The following is a 12183-nucleotide window of genomic DNA, read 5'->3' on the forward strand; positions in this document are numbered from 1 at the left end:
GAGCGTGTCTTGCGGGGTTGGTGTTGGTGTAGTTGTTTCCACGTCGTGGGTACCTTTTCTGCAGGGATGCTGCTCCTAGCCCAGCCCGAGCTTCTCCAAAAGTTCATCTCCGAACACACGACACCATACTCACCACCAACCCTCACCATGAACTCAATCCGCGCCATTCAGCAGCTGAATAAGCGCGAACTCGAGGCCGGGATCAGTCCCGAAGGCTCCTGGCATACCGACTACCGCGACACCGCCTTCATCTACATCGGCGGCCTTCCCTTTGAACTCTCTGAGGGTGACATCATTACCATATTCTCCCAGTACGGTGAACCCGTATGGATCAAGCTCGCGCGCGACAAAGAGACAGGCAAGTCACGGGGTTTTGCATGGATCAAGTATGAGGACCAGCGGAGTTGCGACTTGGCGGTCGACAATCTAGGCGGCGCCAGTATTATGGATCGAATTATCAGAGTGGATCATGCGCGATACAAGCCCAAGGACGATGAGGACATGAGGGACAACACCATGGGGGAGCTCGATGTCGACCCAGGAGTTGAATCCGACAATGGGAGAGGGAAGCGCCGCAAGACTGAAAGCGAGTCTGACTCGGACGAAGATCGACCACTCCTGCCTGAAGAAATTGAACTGGGCCGTCTCATGGACAAACTGGATGAAGAAGATCCCATGCGCGAATCTCTGATCAAGCAACAACAAGAAAAGGTGGACGATGCAGTCAAGAGACTGAAGAAGCAGAGGCGCAAGGAGAAAGAGAAAGCAAAGAGAAAAGACAGACACAGCCGGAGAGATGGATCAAGAGACCATAATCGCGACCGTGATCGTGACAGAGAGAGGAGGCGAATCAAGGAACACGGCGAGCACGAGGAGCGGGACAGGCGCTCGCGGCGGAAGGAACATCGGAGCAAGAGTCGTGAGAGGAGTAGAGATCGCTCGGAAGACAGACATCGTCGACGCCGATCAGAACGAGTTCGAGATGAAAGTGAGGGTTCTCGAGATCGTCACCGAAAGCGCGACCGCCGGCGTTCGGCATCCGGCGAAAGAGAGAGGAGGCACTCGCGCACAAGAGACGCACGTTCGCCCCTGCCATACCGAGCTCGTTCCCCTTGACCGTCCCTCGAATGTCCGCCGATACTGAAACATTGATGCTTTTCCTCTTACCTTTTCTTGGGCCGAATAATTCAGCCCTGCCAAGATCTGCACGTCAGTGCCCAAGTCATGCGGGCCCTTTCCTAGGCCAGCCTATAATATATGCTTTCTGATGTGTCACACTCGATGTAGGTCTAAGACTACTATGCACACAAACAAAACCCCTCCCTATACTCGGTTTTTCACCTTGGCTATTCCTGAGTTCTACGACTACTTTGCCGCCAACGATGCTGGTCGTTTCTTCAAGACTTCTGCCTCTGAGCCTGGCCCTAGTGCAATGCCCGTTATGACAAGATGAACACTCTTCGCGCAAACGGGCTTTGGGGAAAGGCTTGTCTCCCCAACAAAATATATATACGCCACCAATACAAGACGTTGATTGCTACAGCCTAGGGTCTCTGTTTCACCAACTGTACAAAAGTCTGTTATAGAGATGTTTGAATCCGTGTAAAACGACATTTCAGAGTGTCCCTCCAGTATTCTTGTGGCACTAATGGAGAGGCTGACTGGGGTGAGGGCCACAAAGCGTCTATGATATTCCAGTTTGTATGCAGTACAAAAAGTTTAGAAAATCTCAATAATCAGGGTTGAGAAAAGATTCATAAAGGCAGCGAGCCCCAATAAGTTAAGAAAAGCTTGATAGAGACATAATACACGATGCTTTGAATTACCTATTTCTCTCCCGGTATCCACATGAGAAGCAGCGAGGTGATATCCTGATTCCACAACCAGGGACTATTGCGTCGAAAACTCCCTGCAGCCCATACAATATACGCTGAATGTACCCCAATCTCTGTGCGCTATTACTCATCATCTTCGTCGTCGTTGTCGTCATCTTTGTTTGTCTCTCCTTCAGCACCCTGCTCTTCCCCCTTGCCGCTCTCCTTTGTCGCAGATTTTGCACTTGCATCACCATCGTAATCTGGCCGTATCACTTTGATATCCTTCTTTGCGAGAGCAGATTCAATGAGCGGAGCAGCAGCGAGTAGTGCGTTGTATTGGTCAATGGATAGAGAGATGCCCTAATTCCGTTAGCGCTGCTACTGCACACCCAAAACACAAGACACTAATAGATGGGTACCAAACTTACCTTCTTTCCCGGCTTCGTCTCCCCAGTATCGGTAACATAGTATTCACGAATGCTAACGAGTGTGTTTTTGTTGAAATCGCTAACAGTCACGCGTCGCTTGCCACTGCTATTTAACTACAATTCTCGTGAGCACCCATTGCTTATGCTGAGCCAATTGTACCACTTACAGCAACAAAGGCATCGCCGTTATCATCCGTCTTAAGTTCAGGAACGACAGGCAACGAATCATCATCCTCGTCGCCTTTCACTTTCTTATTTGCGCGTGGCGCGCTGTCGTCGTCATCAGGAGAAGAGCGTTTGTTGTTAAAGTTTTTCTTGAAGCCGCCTCGGGCGCCGCCTCGCTTAAATCCTGCCATTGCTGTGATATGGGGAGAAGTGTGTGCGACAACGTGAAATATGAGTGAGGGCGCTATTGACAGCGATGACGCAGGGCCTGGTTTGACGCGCTAGAAAAAAACGCGCTAGAGACGCGGTCACATGATTGCATACTTAATGTCTATCAAGACATGGTTTCCTTAACTGAGTGGAGCGAATGTGTCTATTTTGTGGAAGCGAGCGTGGGAAATCGTCCATCTATCATTTGGCTTTTTTTTGGAGCGTATGCACGTTTTATATTGCGTGTACGACTCCACTCCTTATGCTGGAAGCTCCGCTCCATGGTCTTGATGGCCGAGCTGGCCGGGCTGGCTGTACTCGTTCTGGCTTCTGCAGACCCAAAGGACCGGAGATACTGCTCATCTCAGATCCAATTGACAACCTGCCCTCCTGGCTCACGATCGATTCTGCAGAGCTCATTCCTGGATCCCTCCCTACCGACTCTTTGGCCTGAGAAATATTCCATGCTGATGCAGTTGCATCATTCGCGTTTAGAGCTGCTTCCTGATCGTAGATACTTGGCATACGGTAGGGCGACTGAGGAGGGAAAGTCGTGGCGTATCCGTGAGAAATGCCAAGCGCAGATGCCGTTGGCTCAAAGGAGCAGCTTTCCTTTTCTCGAGCGCGTCTGCATGCGTCTACAGTGGCGCTGATGAATGCGATCAGAAAGAGAAGCCATCCGGCACCGGCTGCGATGAAGTGGATCATACTGAGGTCTACTAGCATGGCAAGCCTCCTGAGTTCTGGGGAAGCGGATATATCAAGAACTCTCTCGCCAAACGCATTTACGCTCAAAGCGAAACTCAGAGAAATACCAACTGCTGCTCCCATAGCACACATTCCCAGACATTCCAAGGGGACCATGATTGCTGAACGGATTCGGATGGGAGGTAGAATTGTTGCCAAGACCAATACGATGCCGATCAAGGAAGCAAGAGCAGTCTATATCGTCAGTGTTATGGTTTGAGCGAAGGATCGAAAAGCGTACTAAACCAATGGAAACCCAAGTTCTTATTGCGCCGGCGATGACAGCATCGAAAAACCTTGCCCAGAGTTGTTCCATCTCTTGTGATCCAAACTCAACACTATCGAGAATCGCATCACTACGTGCCTGAATATCACGAATGGTGAAAATGGCTACATCGGTTTGTTAGTAAAATTCGGCGCATTCATTCAGGAAAAAGAGTTATTCTTACACCAACCACCCAATCCAGTGACTCCCAGTGCTACAATCAGGGCCAGAGCCCTGAGAGTAATCAAAATAGACTTGCCACAACCCATTATGATATTAAAAAAACGAAATTGCAAACTCCGAAAAAAAGAAGAACGTATAGTAATATGCACAGTCCAGCTGGCAGCGGCTTCCAGAGCGCTAAAAAGAGAAGTAAAAAAAGGTTGAAGAAAGTTGGTGTGGCAAACGCAAGCAGAGGTCTCACCTTTGGCAGCAGACAGAGCATGATTATAGACGTCAATATCGTGACACCGTGCTTTCTCGGAGTAACGCTAGCCGAATGCCCTGTCTTGATGCCATCTGTGGTGCTCGCGGGGTTGAAACATCCCTTGTGGCTGGCTGTGCCTGACCCTGCAGGTAACACTGAATCTAGGCCAGCAAATACGAGTTTGCCCTTGGCTCTCGGCCCGAGACTCTGGTAGCTGACACGTACTAGTACGAGCGTCTTTGTCGAGGATTGGTGTCGAGGCGTTCACACTGGGCCGTCTGTTGTCACCTAGTAGTTCGTGGCGCATTCGGTTCCAACAACCACAGTACAGCGAGTGATCGGTGCGTCTGATATTGCTCCCCCAGAACCGTATGATGCGCAGCGTGGGAAGCGTCATGTTGCGCATTGGCATTCCTCTTTGTCCGAAGAATCGGGAGTGGCTGGGGACCTTGCTGCTCCACGTGATCGCGACTGAGACAAACCTGAGGCGACAAGGCTCGCGGACGTTACAAGGCTGAAACACCCTCGTATCCGAGCCATTCAACGTTCGTGTATTCTGTTGCCAGGCGCATTACTGGCAGTGAAGCTGACATGTTGATATCTGCTTGTGGGACGATAATGCCCTATTCACATTTTCCTGGGTGCGTACGTATGTAAGATGCGCTTTGAATGCATGCCGTGCACCCGATTAGCGAGCCGAGATCGAGAGTAAAGCGCAAGGTCCTGATGGATTGAGGTAATTATAATGACCAGCATATCTGTTATATCGAGCACAATATCATCTTTGGAGAAATAAAGTGGCCGTTTTTGTTGCACGGCAATCATCAAGCATGCATTATACTAGTGGCATTATCGGCGAGAGCCGGTGTCATACCAGATGGGGATTTTCCACGGCAACAGGCTCCAAGTACACTGGAAGTTGATTCAATCGCCATAGGATCCGCAAAAGCCGTTTTACATTTAATGGGGTTTCTACCTATCAACACAGTCCCATCACAGCCGGAGTTACAGTCGGGGTTCTTGTTGCTATGGGTGCCCTGACGGAGTTGATATAAATGAAACCTTGCAGATGAGAGAATCGCGAAAAGCGCGGCAATGAGCACACTTAAGTAGGCGCACTGGTGCGGATACTGCGAAACCCCCAGAACACACCCATTTTGATGGTAGTCTCTAGCATGTGATCGGCTTATGTACATGAGAGATGCATAAGTTTAGACCGACAAATTTGGAGCTTTGCATCTTCCAAGCAACGGTTACTACCCTCTGGAGGTGTCGCCCCTCCCCACTCCCCTTCATCAGCTGATGGGTTTTCGGGACAAAACCAACAGGCTATACGCAACATCAAAGAGAGGTTCAGCTCGCGCCGATACAAAGGTCGGCCGGGTGTTCGGCGGAAAGCAGCCCCAATCGACTAGCAATTCTCACTAACTCGATTAGTTCGTATCCCGATGATACAGTCAAGTACGCCTGATAAGGCAATCGGCCAATTAAGGTAATATACGTCGATAGAAGTCTTACATTCCCCGCAACTACTGTTTTGGTTAGGGCTAGTTGCCAAATAAAAAGAATGAATGAAATTGATTGGTTAAAGCTGTTCAATTATGCACGTTATGACAGCGGAAGGGAAACCTAGAAGATGGGGTAAACTACCCTCTCGGCATTTATAGCTTCAGACAATGTCTATAAATCGTATTGCTAATTAAGGCATACTACTATATAGTCGACCGGATGAGCCAACGTCCAAGTCCGATGTCCATTAGCCTCGCGCCCCCAAGCGCATCTATAAGCGCCGAACAGTGTGTGAGGGGCGCCCTACGCAAGCCCTCTCGGCTGCTCACATCAGCCCATACTTTAGAATATTTATCTTGATGGCTCCTCATCCTCCCATATACCCAACATGGAGCGTATCGCCTACTTTCATACAGCGCACACCGAACCTATCATGAGCACTTCTGCCTTGTGGCCATCAGATCACCCCAACGTACTACGGAGAGGCTCCCAGTCAAGTTGCCGATCCGAAGAGATGCGTACTCTCAGACGTCCTCAGATCTCAAGCTTCAATCGTCTCCCTACCGAACTTATCTTGAAAATCTGCGGACACATTTCTGCGCACGATCTCTGGCACAACATACGTCCCACGTCCCGCCTCCTAGCCATCTGTGCCAGAGAAGTACTGCCACGAAAGGTTTTCTCCGAGAGTAATATTAACATCTCCTGGTGCTGTTTCTGGTGCAGTCTTGGACGCCACTGTCTACATACAGCATGTAACCCCATCACATGGCTCTTTCCCGACGCCAAGAACGTACGCGTCGCCCTGATCAGCGACCGCGCAACAGTTGCCAAAGTCATTTTTGGAGATCTGTGCAATTTGGTCACGAGTTATGAGCCGAAGGTTCGTATTCGCCTGGGTGACGAAGCACAAGGCGTTAGGTGTAGGAGCAAAGCGATTCGACCACGAATACGACCGCATACAGCAGATTCAGCCTCGGATTTGCAATCACGCCAAGAAGAATTTGTGATGTGGTACTTTGCAACACAAAGACGGCAAAGGGCGAGGAGTCGAATACTTAGGTGTCTTGGGTTCGCTGCTCATCTTCTCCGTTTCTTCACAACAAGCGCTGTACTCCTGAGCGTCGGCCTGACACTCACACTTGTTGTCTACGCTATCCTGGAAATATGCAAGTTGGGAATGAGCTGTTACAGAACCGGAAGAAATTTCATGCGTTTCTGCATGGGGAAATTTCCGCTGAGGCAGTAGAAAAGGAAGGACAGTCATGAGGCATAGAAATGCCATGGGAAGCATGATGCCTTTTTTTCCATTTTTTCGCTCCGCGGACATTTGGCAGCGAAACGGATCGCCCGGTCATCAGCCGCAAAAGCAAGGTGTGAAGCGTGGTCTATTTATCCGACATATGAAGAACAATTGACAGAGAGATCAGTGCTCCATTAACATTTTGGCCAGCGAAACGCGGACCCTCTCAACAGACGTGCACATACATGTGCATTTCCAGCAGATAACTGGAGCGCATTTACCCCTCAATTTACTAGCAAGAGCGATCTACCCAACAATGCTCATGCAGAATGCATGGAACAGTCTCGTTCGGAAACCTGCAGTTTGCTCCACAGTTTGCATACCGAACCAAGTGGTTCATGATGGTGGGGTGAAGGGGGGTTCACTTGCGACTATCTACTTACCAAAACTTGGTAGTACTCCCCCTGCGGCCATATCGAAGCAGATGACAACCAGCAATGACACTTGAACTTGGGTTATAGAAGGATAGCGCACTATCATCATCCAACCATCTGGATATGCCCACGTGCTTGCGGGATGTAGCATCACGTTGCTACGTGATCATAGCTCCCACTCCACCATCAAGTTGTTGTCTGGTCGTGCGTCTTGCAACCTTCAACACGGATGAAAACATTAGTTTCTTTTCCATTCGTTCCGTTTCATATTTCGTTCGTATCCCATCCAGAAACTCCTTTTCGTTTCGCTACCTGTAACACATCAGTTCTATCTTTACGCACAACATACAACAAGCGGCACATTACTTTACGACAAACATGAACGACGACATGAACGACACTACGATCGCCACTATGAGCGAAGATATGGCCGACGACTCAACTGGCCAGATGACCAAGTCCAAGCGCAAGTCTTACATCTTGCGATGGGCAAAGAAACTCGGTAGTTGTTTAACCAAATGTCACCCACGCCGCAAAAAGAAGGCCTCGTACTTGGATACGGGTGAACGAATCCCACCGCCTCATCGTGCAAGCATTACGAACCACATGCCACGACACACACTATCTATTCGAAGATCAAGATCCACTACCGGGAAAACAGGGACTATGAACTCGAAAACGACCGGCACGAGCACCAATTGGGCTTTGCCTTCGCAAGGCAAGCTTCAATCGACAACCCGACCTAACCTCCGCCGTGAAAAGACAATTCGGCTTGTAAATGCAAGCGTAAGCTCGTTAGTCGGAGGCCGCCCATCATCACGATCAGCCAGGTCTTCTCCTATAAGAAGTCTAGGTTACACGCCCCGCGAATCAGATATCCCTGAAACACCAATTCAGAAAACCAGAGGAAATCTTAGAGGGGCAGGTGAAGAGCCCTTACCTGGTCCTCGATCAGTACTTTCGTGGCTAGACTCGTTCCAGGCCCAACAGGTATTCCACAGAGACTCGCCACGATCACCTACACTGAGAAACGACTCTGCTGCAGACCTCACCGCACGATCGGGCGCAAGACGCTCTAACCGCACAAATAATTTGTACAGCCCAACTTCTCCGTCAGTGCATAGTACAGCATCTCCACACGGGAAAATGAGTACCGGAGCACAGATTTGCTACCCACCTTCGATTCACTCTCACGTCGCCTTGAACACCATGTTGACCGAAAGTATAAACGGATGGGAGCAGGACTGGGACAAGCCACTTCGAGACCGCGTCGGCAGCTCAAAAGGCCTATGGAGAACCGCCTCGCAACGCCTCTTGATCAAGAACAAGGACAGCATCCGCCGTCTCAACGCCGAAAAGGCCAGGAAAAACAAGAGTATTGACGTGACGGATGTAGAGAATAGACCAATACCCCGGATGAGGAGCATAGAAAGTATCCAGGAAATGGTCGAGGAAGAGCGAAGAGCAGACGAAGAGTGGTGTGGAACGTGGAAAGCTTTTGATCGAGCATATGGCCAGGTTGGAACAGTAGCCGGGTAGTTCTAAACTAATATTCATGATCGAATTCGCGCATCTCGCTCCAGCTTGTGACCGGGAAGTCCATTCGATATCCTGCAGACACCAGCGCCGTCGTGCTTTCTGACGCTTGTGGTTGATGAGCGTTTCGTTATTGATGCTATGAATGTTGGGTCATGCAAGGCTAGCACCACGCATGCGTGGCCATGGAAGAGAGGGATGTTGTAAACATGTGTGCGGGGACCTATCACGACTGTGTTTTCCGTCAATGCAGCGGCGGTATCCGGCATGCGATGACGTTGCCAGGCACGAGATCATGCGGAAAGACGGTGTTGATCGTGAGTTGGCAGTCCCTCAGAGCAGATAGCGTAATTTCACGACCTGATTTACAGAATGCGCTCGGCTCTTGATTGGGGGTTTCTCTCCAAAAGCAACATCTTTTCCGTGTTGTACTTTGGTATTGCGTGATGGGCATGTCAGACACAGGGCGGGTCCTCAGGTACACGGATGCATACCATAGTGCTTTTCGCCTTGCCTCCACCAGTGGGAGGAGCTGGGATGTGGACCGCCCCAGATAACGTGCTTGCTTTTTCAGAGAAATAGGCATGGGTTAAGGGGCGAAAGAGAAGATATGACGGAAACAGCGACTTCTTTCTTCTTCCTGCATTGGTCGATCCCAGCACCCCGCGTTCATTCCAAAAGCGCGTAAGGACAGAGTAGATAGCCACGTCATGCTATGGTACCGTGAGGGGGGCTGGTCTTGGACATGGTCAGTAAGACCACGTACAGCGCAGCGTCACGATTGCTATAGCAATAAAAGTCTGGTAACACGTGAAAGCAAGCAGAACCCTGCGTATCGATCACACCCTCTGTACCAAAGTTTTGGAAACAGTCAGGGCGCACAGCTTTTGAGAAGATTCTAAATATCATGGGTGTCTCAGGTCTGCACATGGCCACCCGACTCAACTACCACCATGCCATCCACTTCGTTTTTAGGGAGATTTGATTTTGAAAGGTCGCTTGCAGGGTCGCTCGCAGATCTCCCCAGCATCTTCTGCAATGCCTGTCAGCATATTGTGACTGAGACAGGTGGACGCAAACATGACTGCAAGGCACGACCGACGACTATTCATGGATACCCAATGTGTTACTTGCCGCATACCATCATCACATCCGATCTTGGCTATCCTGGCGGCAACTATCAGCTGGAGTTCAATCGCGTTTTGTCCGAGAACTCGAGCCTGGCAGTGTTTTCAGTTGGACAGGAGGCTCCGGTGTCAGACACTTGGCAACAAGATCAGCAGCGGGTTGGGTGCTTATCGCGTCTTTTCTCTGCAACCTCCTCTGGGTGCAATGCTACAGTCAGTGTTGGATCGTACTGGCCATTCAAACTGTCGAACCAGGCCATCTGGTACTGGCATGCCGAAGACGGGGTTTTGCTAGTGGATTGGAGCAAGTTGTACACCGACTATTTCACACAGTCAAGGAGCAGCAAGAATCGGAGAAGAATCGAGAGAATCGTTCAGCGTTACCGGGATTTGGAAGCTGAAAAAATGCGGAACGACACTGCCGGACGGTGGACCTCATATGGCGACTGGGACATTTTTCCAGCAACGCATGCAGAGATAGCCATGGCTTGCAGGTACGAAGGACCAAGGAGCGACTTCGAAGACCGCCTTGATCCCAGACAGGATCGGATGAGTCCCCAGGAAATGGTTATGCGGCTAGGAGACAGGATGGTGGCTGTGGGTGAAGCACTCCGGAAACGAGTCGACGGAAAACCAAAGGTTTACGGGAGCGAAGAGAAGCCCGAATGCCCAAAAGGACCAGTGTCGCTATGGAGGAGGGCCAGCTATTCCAAATTGCTGTAATCGTGCGTACTATTACCAGGGAATATTCCTGCTTCTTTCAACGTTTTAAGGTTGCTAATTGATGCTTTTCTAACATGGTATGACGTCTGTGCAAATTCCAGACGCGTGACGCGTGAACCAATCTTTCGCTTTTTAGCGACAAAAAAGTCCAAACCCCCGCTAATGCCCCGCCAAACATTTCACCAACACTGATCTCCTGCAAACCCCCGATACGAAAGTCGCAAAAAAGAGAGAAAAAAAATGTCTGGCTGTGTGATTTGCAAGAATCCTCTCGAGGTAGAAGTCGAGCGCGACGAAGAAGAAGAGTACGAAGGCAGCGCATCTTCGTCAGGCAAAGCACCCGCACCCGCCCCAGAAACGGTCCCAGATGATGTCCAATTGTCCTGCGGGTGCCACTTCCACTGGTAAATACCCTGTTCGAAATCTGCATGCGACTGCTAACTTTGGGAAAAAAATTCCAGGGACTGTCTTCTCTCAGCTTACGAAATAACTTCGTGCCCCAACTGCTCAAAAGAAATCTCCGTCACCGAAGACAACACGCAAAAGGTCCTCTGCAGACTCAACAATGAAGGCGGAGTCCAAGAAAACCTCGACATCCTACCTTTACTCGTAGAAGAATCCTACCTCAAAGCCTATCCCGAAGACCGCAAGGCCCGCGCATTCCTCGAGTTCTGTCGTGCAGGTGACTACAAGGCTATCATTGAGCTGCTGTTGGACGATAGTTCGGACGACGACGATGAGGATGAGCAAGGAGATGTGGAGATGAGCACTACGGATGATCCTGCGAAGGAAACGGGCATCGATCGGGTACTGAGGTATCAGGATCCAATTGGCGACATGCAGTCAGGTCTCCATGCGGCGGTACATGCGCAGAGTAGAGAAGTGGCTTGGTTGCTTCTCCTCCTCGCAAGTAACTACCCTCTGCTAGAATTCCCACCGGAGGTCTTCCAGGAAGCAGAGGCTATGGGTATCATGCGGGGTTTGACAGAGGACAAGGTCGATATCAGGAGCCTGAAGGATGCACAAGGCCGGACTGCAGAGGATATTGCGAAGGAGGTTGGCGGTGTGTGGCATGGATGGACTGGAAACAACCGCCTGGCGATTTGAAGTCATGGCATGTAGAGTGTACGTTGAACTGATCGCCACTGATCTCAATGTTCAACAAAAAGGTTCTTTGAATGATAGAAGGAGAAGACCCAGGACCATGTAGCTATATACCACTGAGAATTATATGTATGACATAGAGGTACTCATGCCCCCCCGTCGGTACCTTGCTGCTCATATGCTCTCCACTTGCTTCGTAACAATGTTCAGTATGCGTTTCACGCTTTTGGAAGACCCGAACTACTATGTACAATTACGCAGTTGTGCCAAATTTGGTAAAAATTTAAAATGACGACGAGAAGACTAGCTACTAGCATCCTTTCTTAGCCTCGGTTCATGCACGAATGGACACGAACCAAGCAAAAAGGATGTGAAGATGCACAGCCAGATATGTCTGCAGCACCCGCAAAAAGAATAGTTCGAAGAACCCTGAGCAAGCTCAGGCACG

General features: G+C 50.0%; 5 protein-coding genes across 5 annotated transcripts; 3 read left to right on the forward strand and 2 right to left on the reverse strand.

Moving 5' to 3' along the window:
• Positions 1-134: 134 nt before the first annotated feature.
• PSV08DRAFT_192621 (uncharacterized protein) lies at positions 135-1254 on the forward strand. Its single transcript, XM_014222611.2, has one exon. It carries the CDS (start codon positions 148-150, stop codon positions 1114-1116), a length of 969 nt encoding a protein of 322 aa, XP_014078086.1. The 5' UTR covers positions 135-147; the 3' UTR covers positions 1117-1254.
• A 429-nt stretch (positions 1255-1683) lies between these two features.
• Positions 1684-2653, reverse strand: PSV08DRAFT_357856 (transcriptional Coactivator p15-domain-containing protein). The gene is made up of 3 exons (XM_014222612.2): positions 2413-2653; positions 2246-2359; positions 1684-2177 (listed from the first exon to the last, which is right to left on the reverse strand). The coding sequence occupies exons 1-3, from the start codon at positions 2599-2601 to the stop codon at positions 1959-1961; spliced, it is 522 nt and encodes a 173-aa protein (XP_014078087.1). The 5' UTR covers positions 2602-2653; the 3' UTR covers positions 1684-1958.
• A 201-nt stretch (positions 2654-2854) lies between these two features.
• Positions 2855-3984, reverse strand: PSV08DRAFT_213351 (uncharacterized protein; the record flags this gene model as incomplete). The annotated part of the gene is made up of 3 exons (XM_014222613.1): positions 3817-3984; positions 3609-3757; positions 2855-3562 (listed from the first exon to the last, which is right to left on the reverse strand). Exons 1-3 carry the CDS (start codon positions 3899-3901, stop codon positions 2855-2857), a joined length of 942 nt encoding a protein of 313 aa, XP_014078088.1. The 5' UTR covers positions 3902-3984.
• A 1972-nt stretch (positions 3985-5956) lies between these two features.
• PSV08DRAFT_254954 (uncharacterized protein) lies at positions 5957-6817 on the forward strand (the record flags this gene model as incomplete). Its single annotated transcript, XM_014222614.1, has 1 exon — positions 5957-6817. The coding sequence occupies one exon, from the start codon at positions 5957-5959 to the stop codon at positions 6815-6817; it is 861 nt and encodes a 286-aa protein (XP_014078089.1).
• Positions 6818-7695: 878 nt separating this feature from the next.
• PSV08DRAFT_375935 (zinc ion binding protein) lies at positions 7696-11738 on the forward strand (the record flags this gene model as incomplete). Its single annotated transcript, XM_066093314.1, has 7 exons — positions 7696-8170; positions 8201-8357; positions 8397-8677; positions 8714-8763; positions 9966-10627; positions 10865-11035; positions 11093-11738. 7 exons carry the CDS (start codon positions 7696-7698, stop codon positions 11736-11738), a joined length of 2442 nt encoding a protein of 813 aa, XP_065949937.1.
• Positions 11739-12183: the final 445 nt, after the last annotated feature.

The sequence above is a fragment of the Bipolaris maydis genome (assembly GCF_028858645.1).
Source record: "Bipolaris maydis strain C4 unplaced genomic scaffold PSV08scaffold_1, whole genome shotgun sequence".
Classification (NCBI taxonomy): Eukaryota; Fungi; Ascomycota; class Dothideomycetes; order Pleosporales; family Pleosporaceae; genus Bipolaris; species Bipolaris maydis.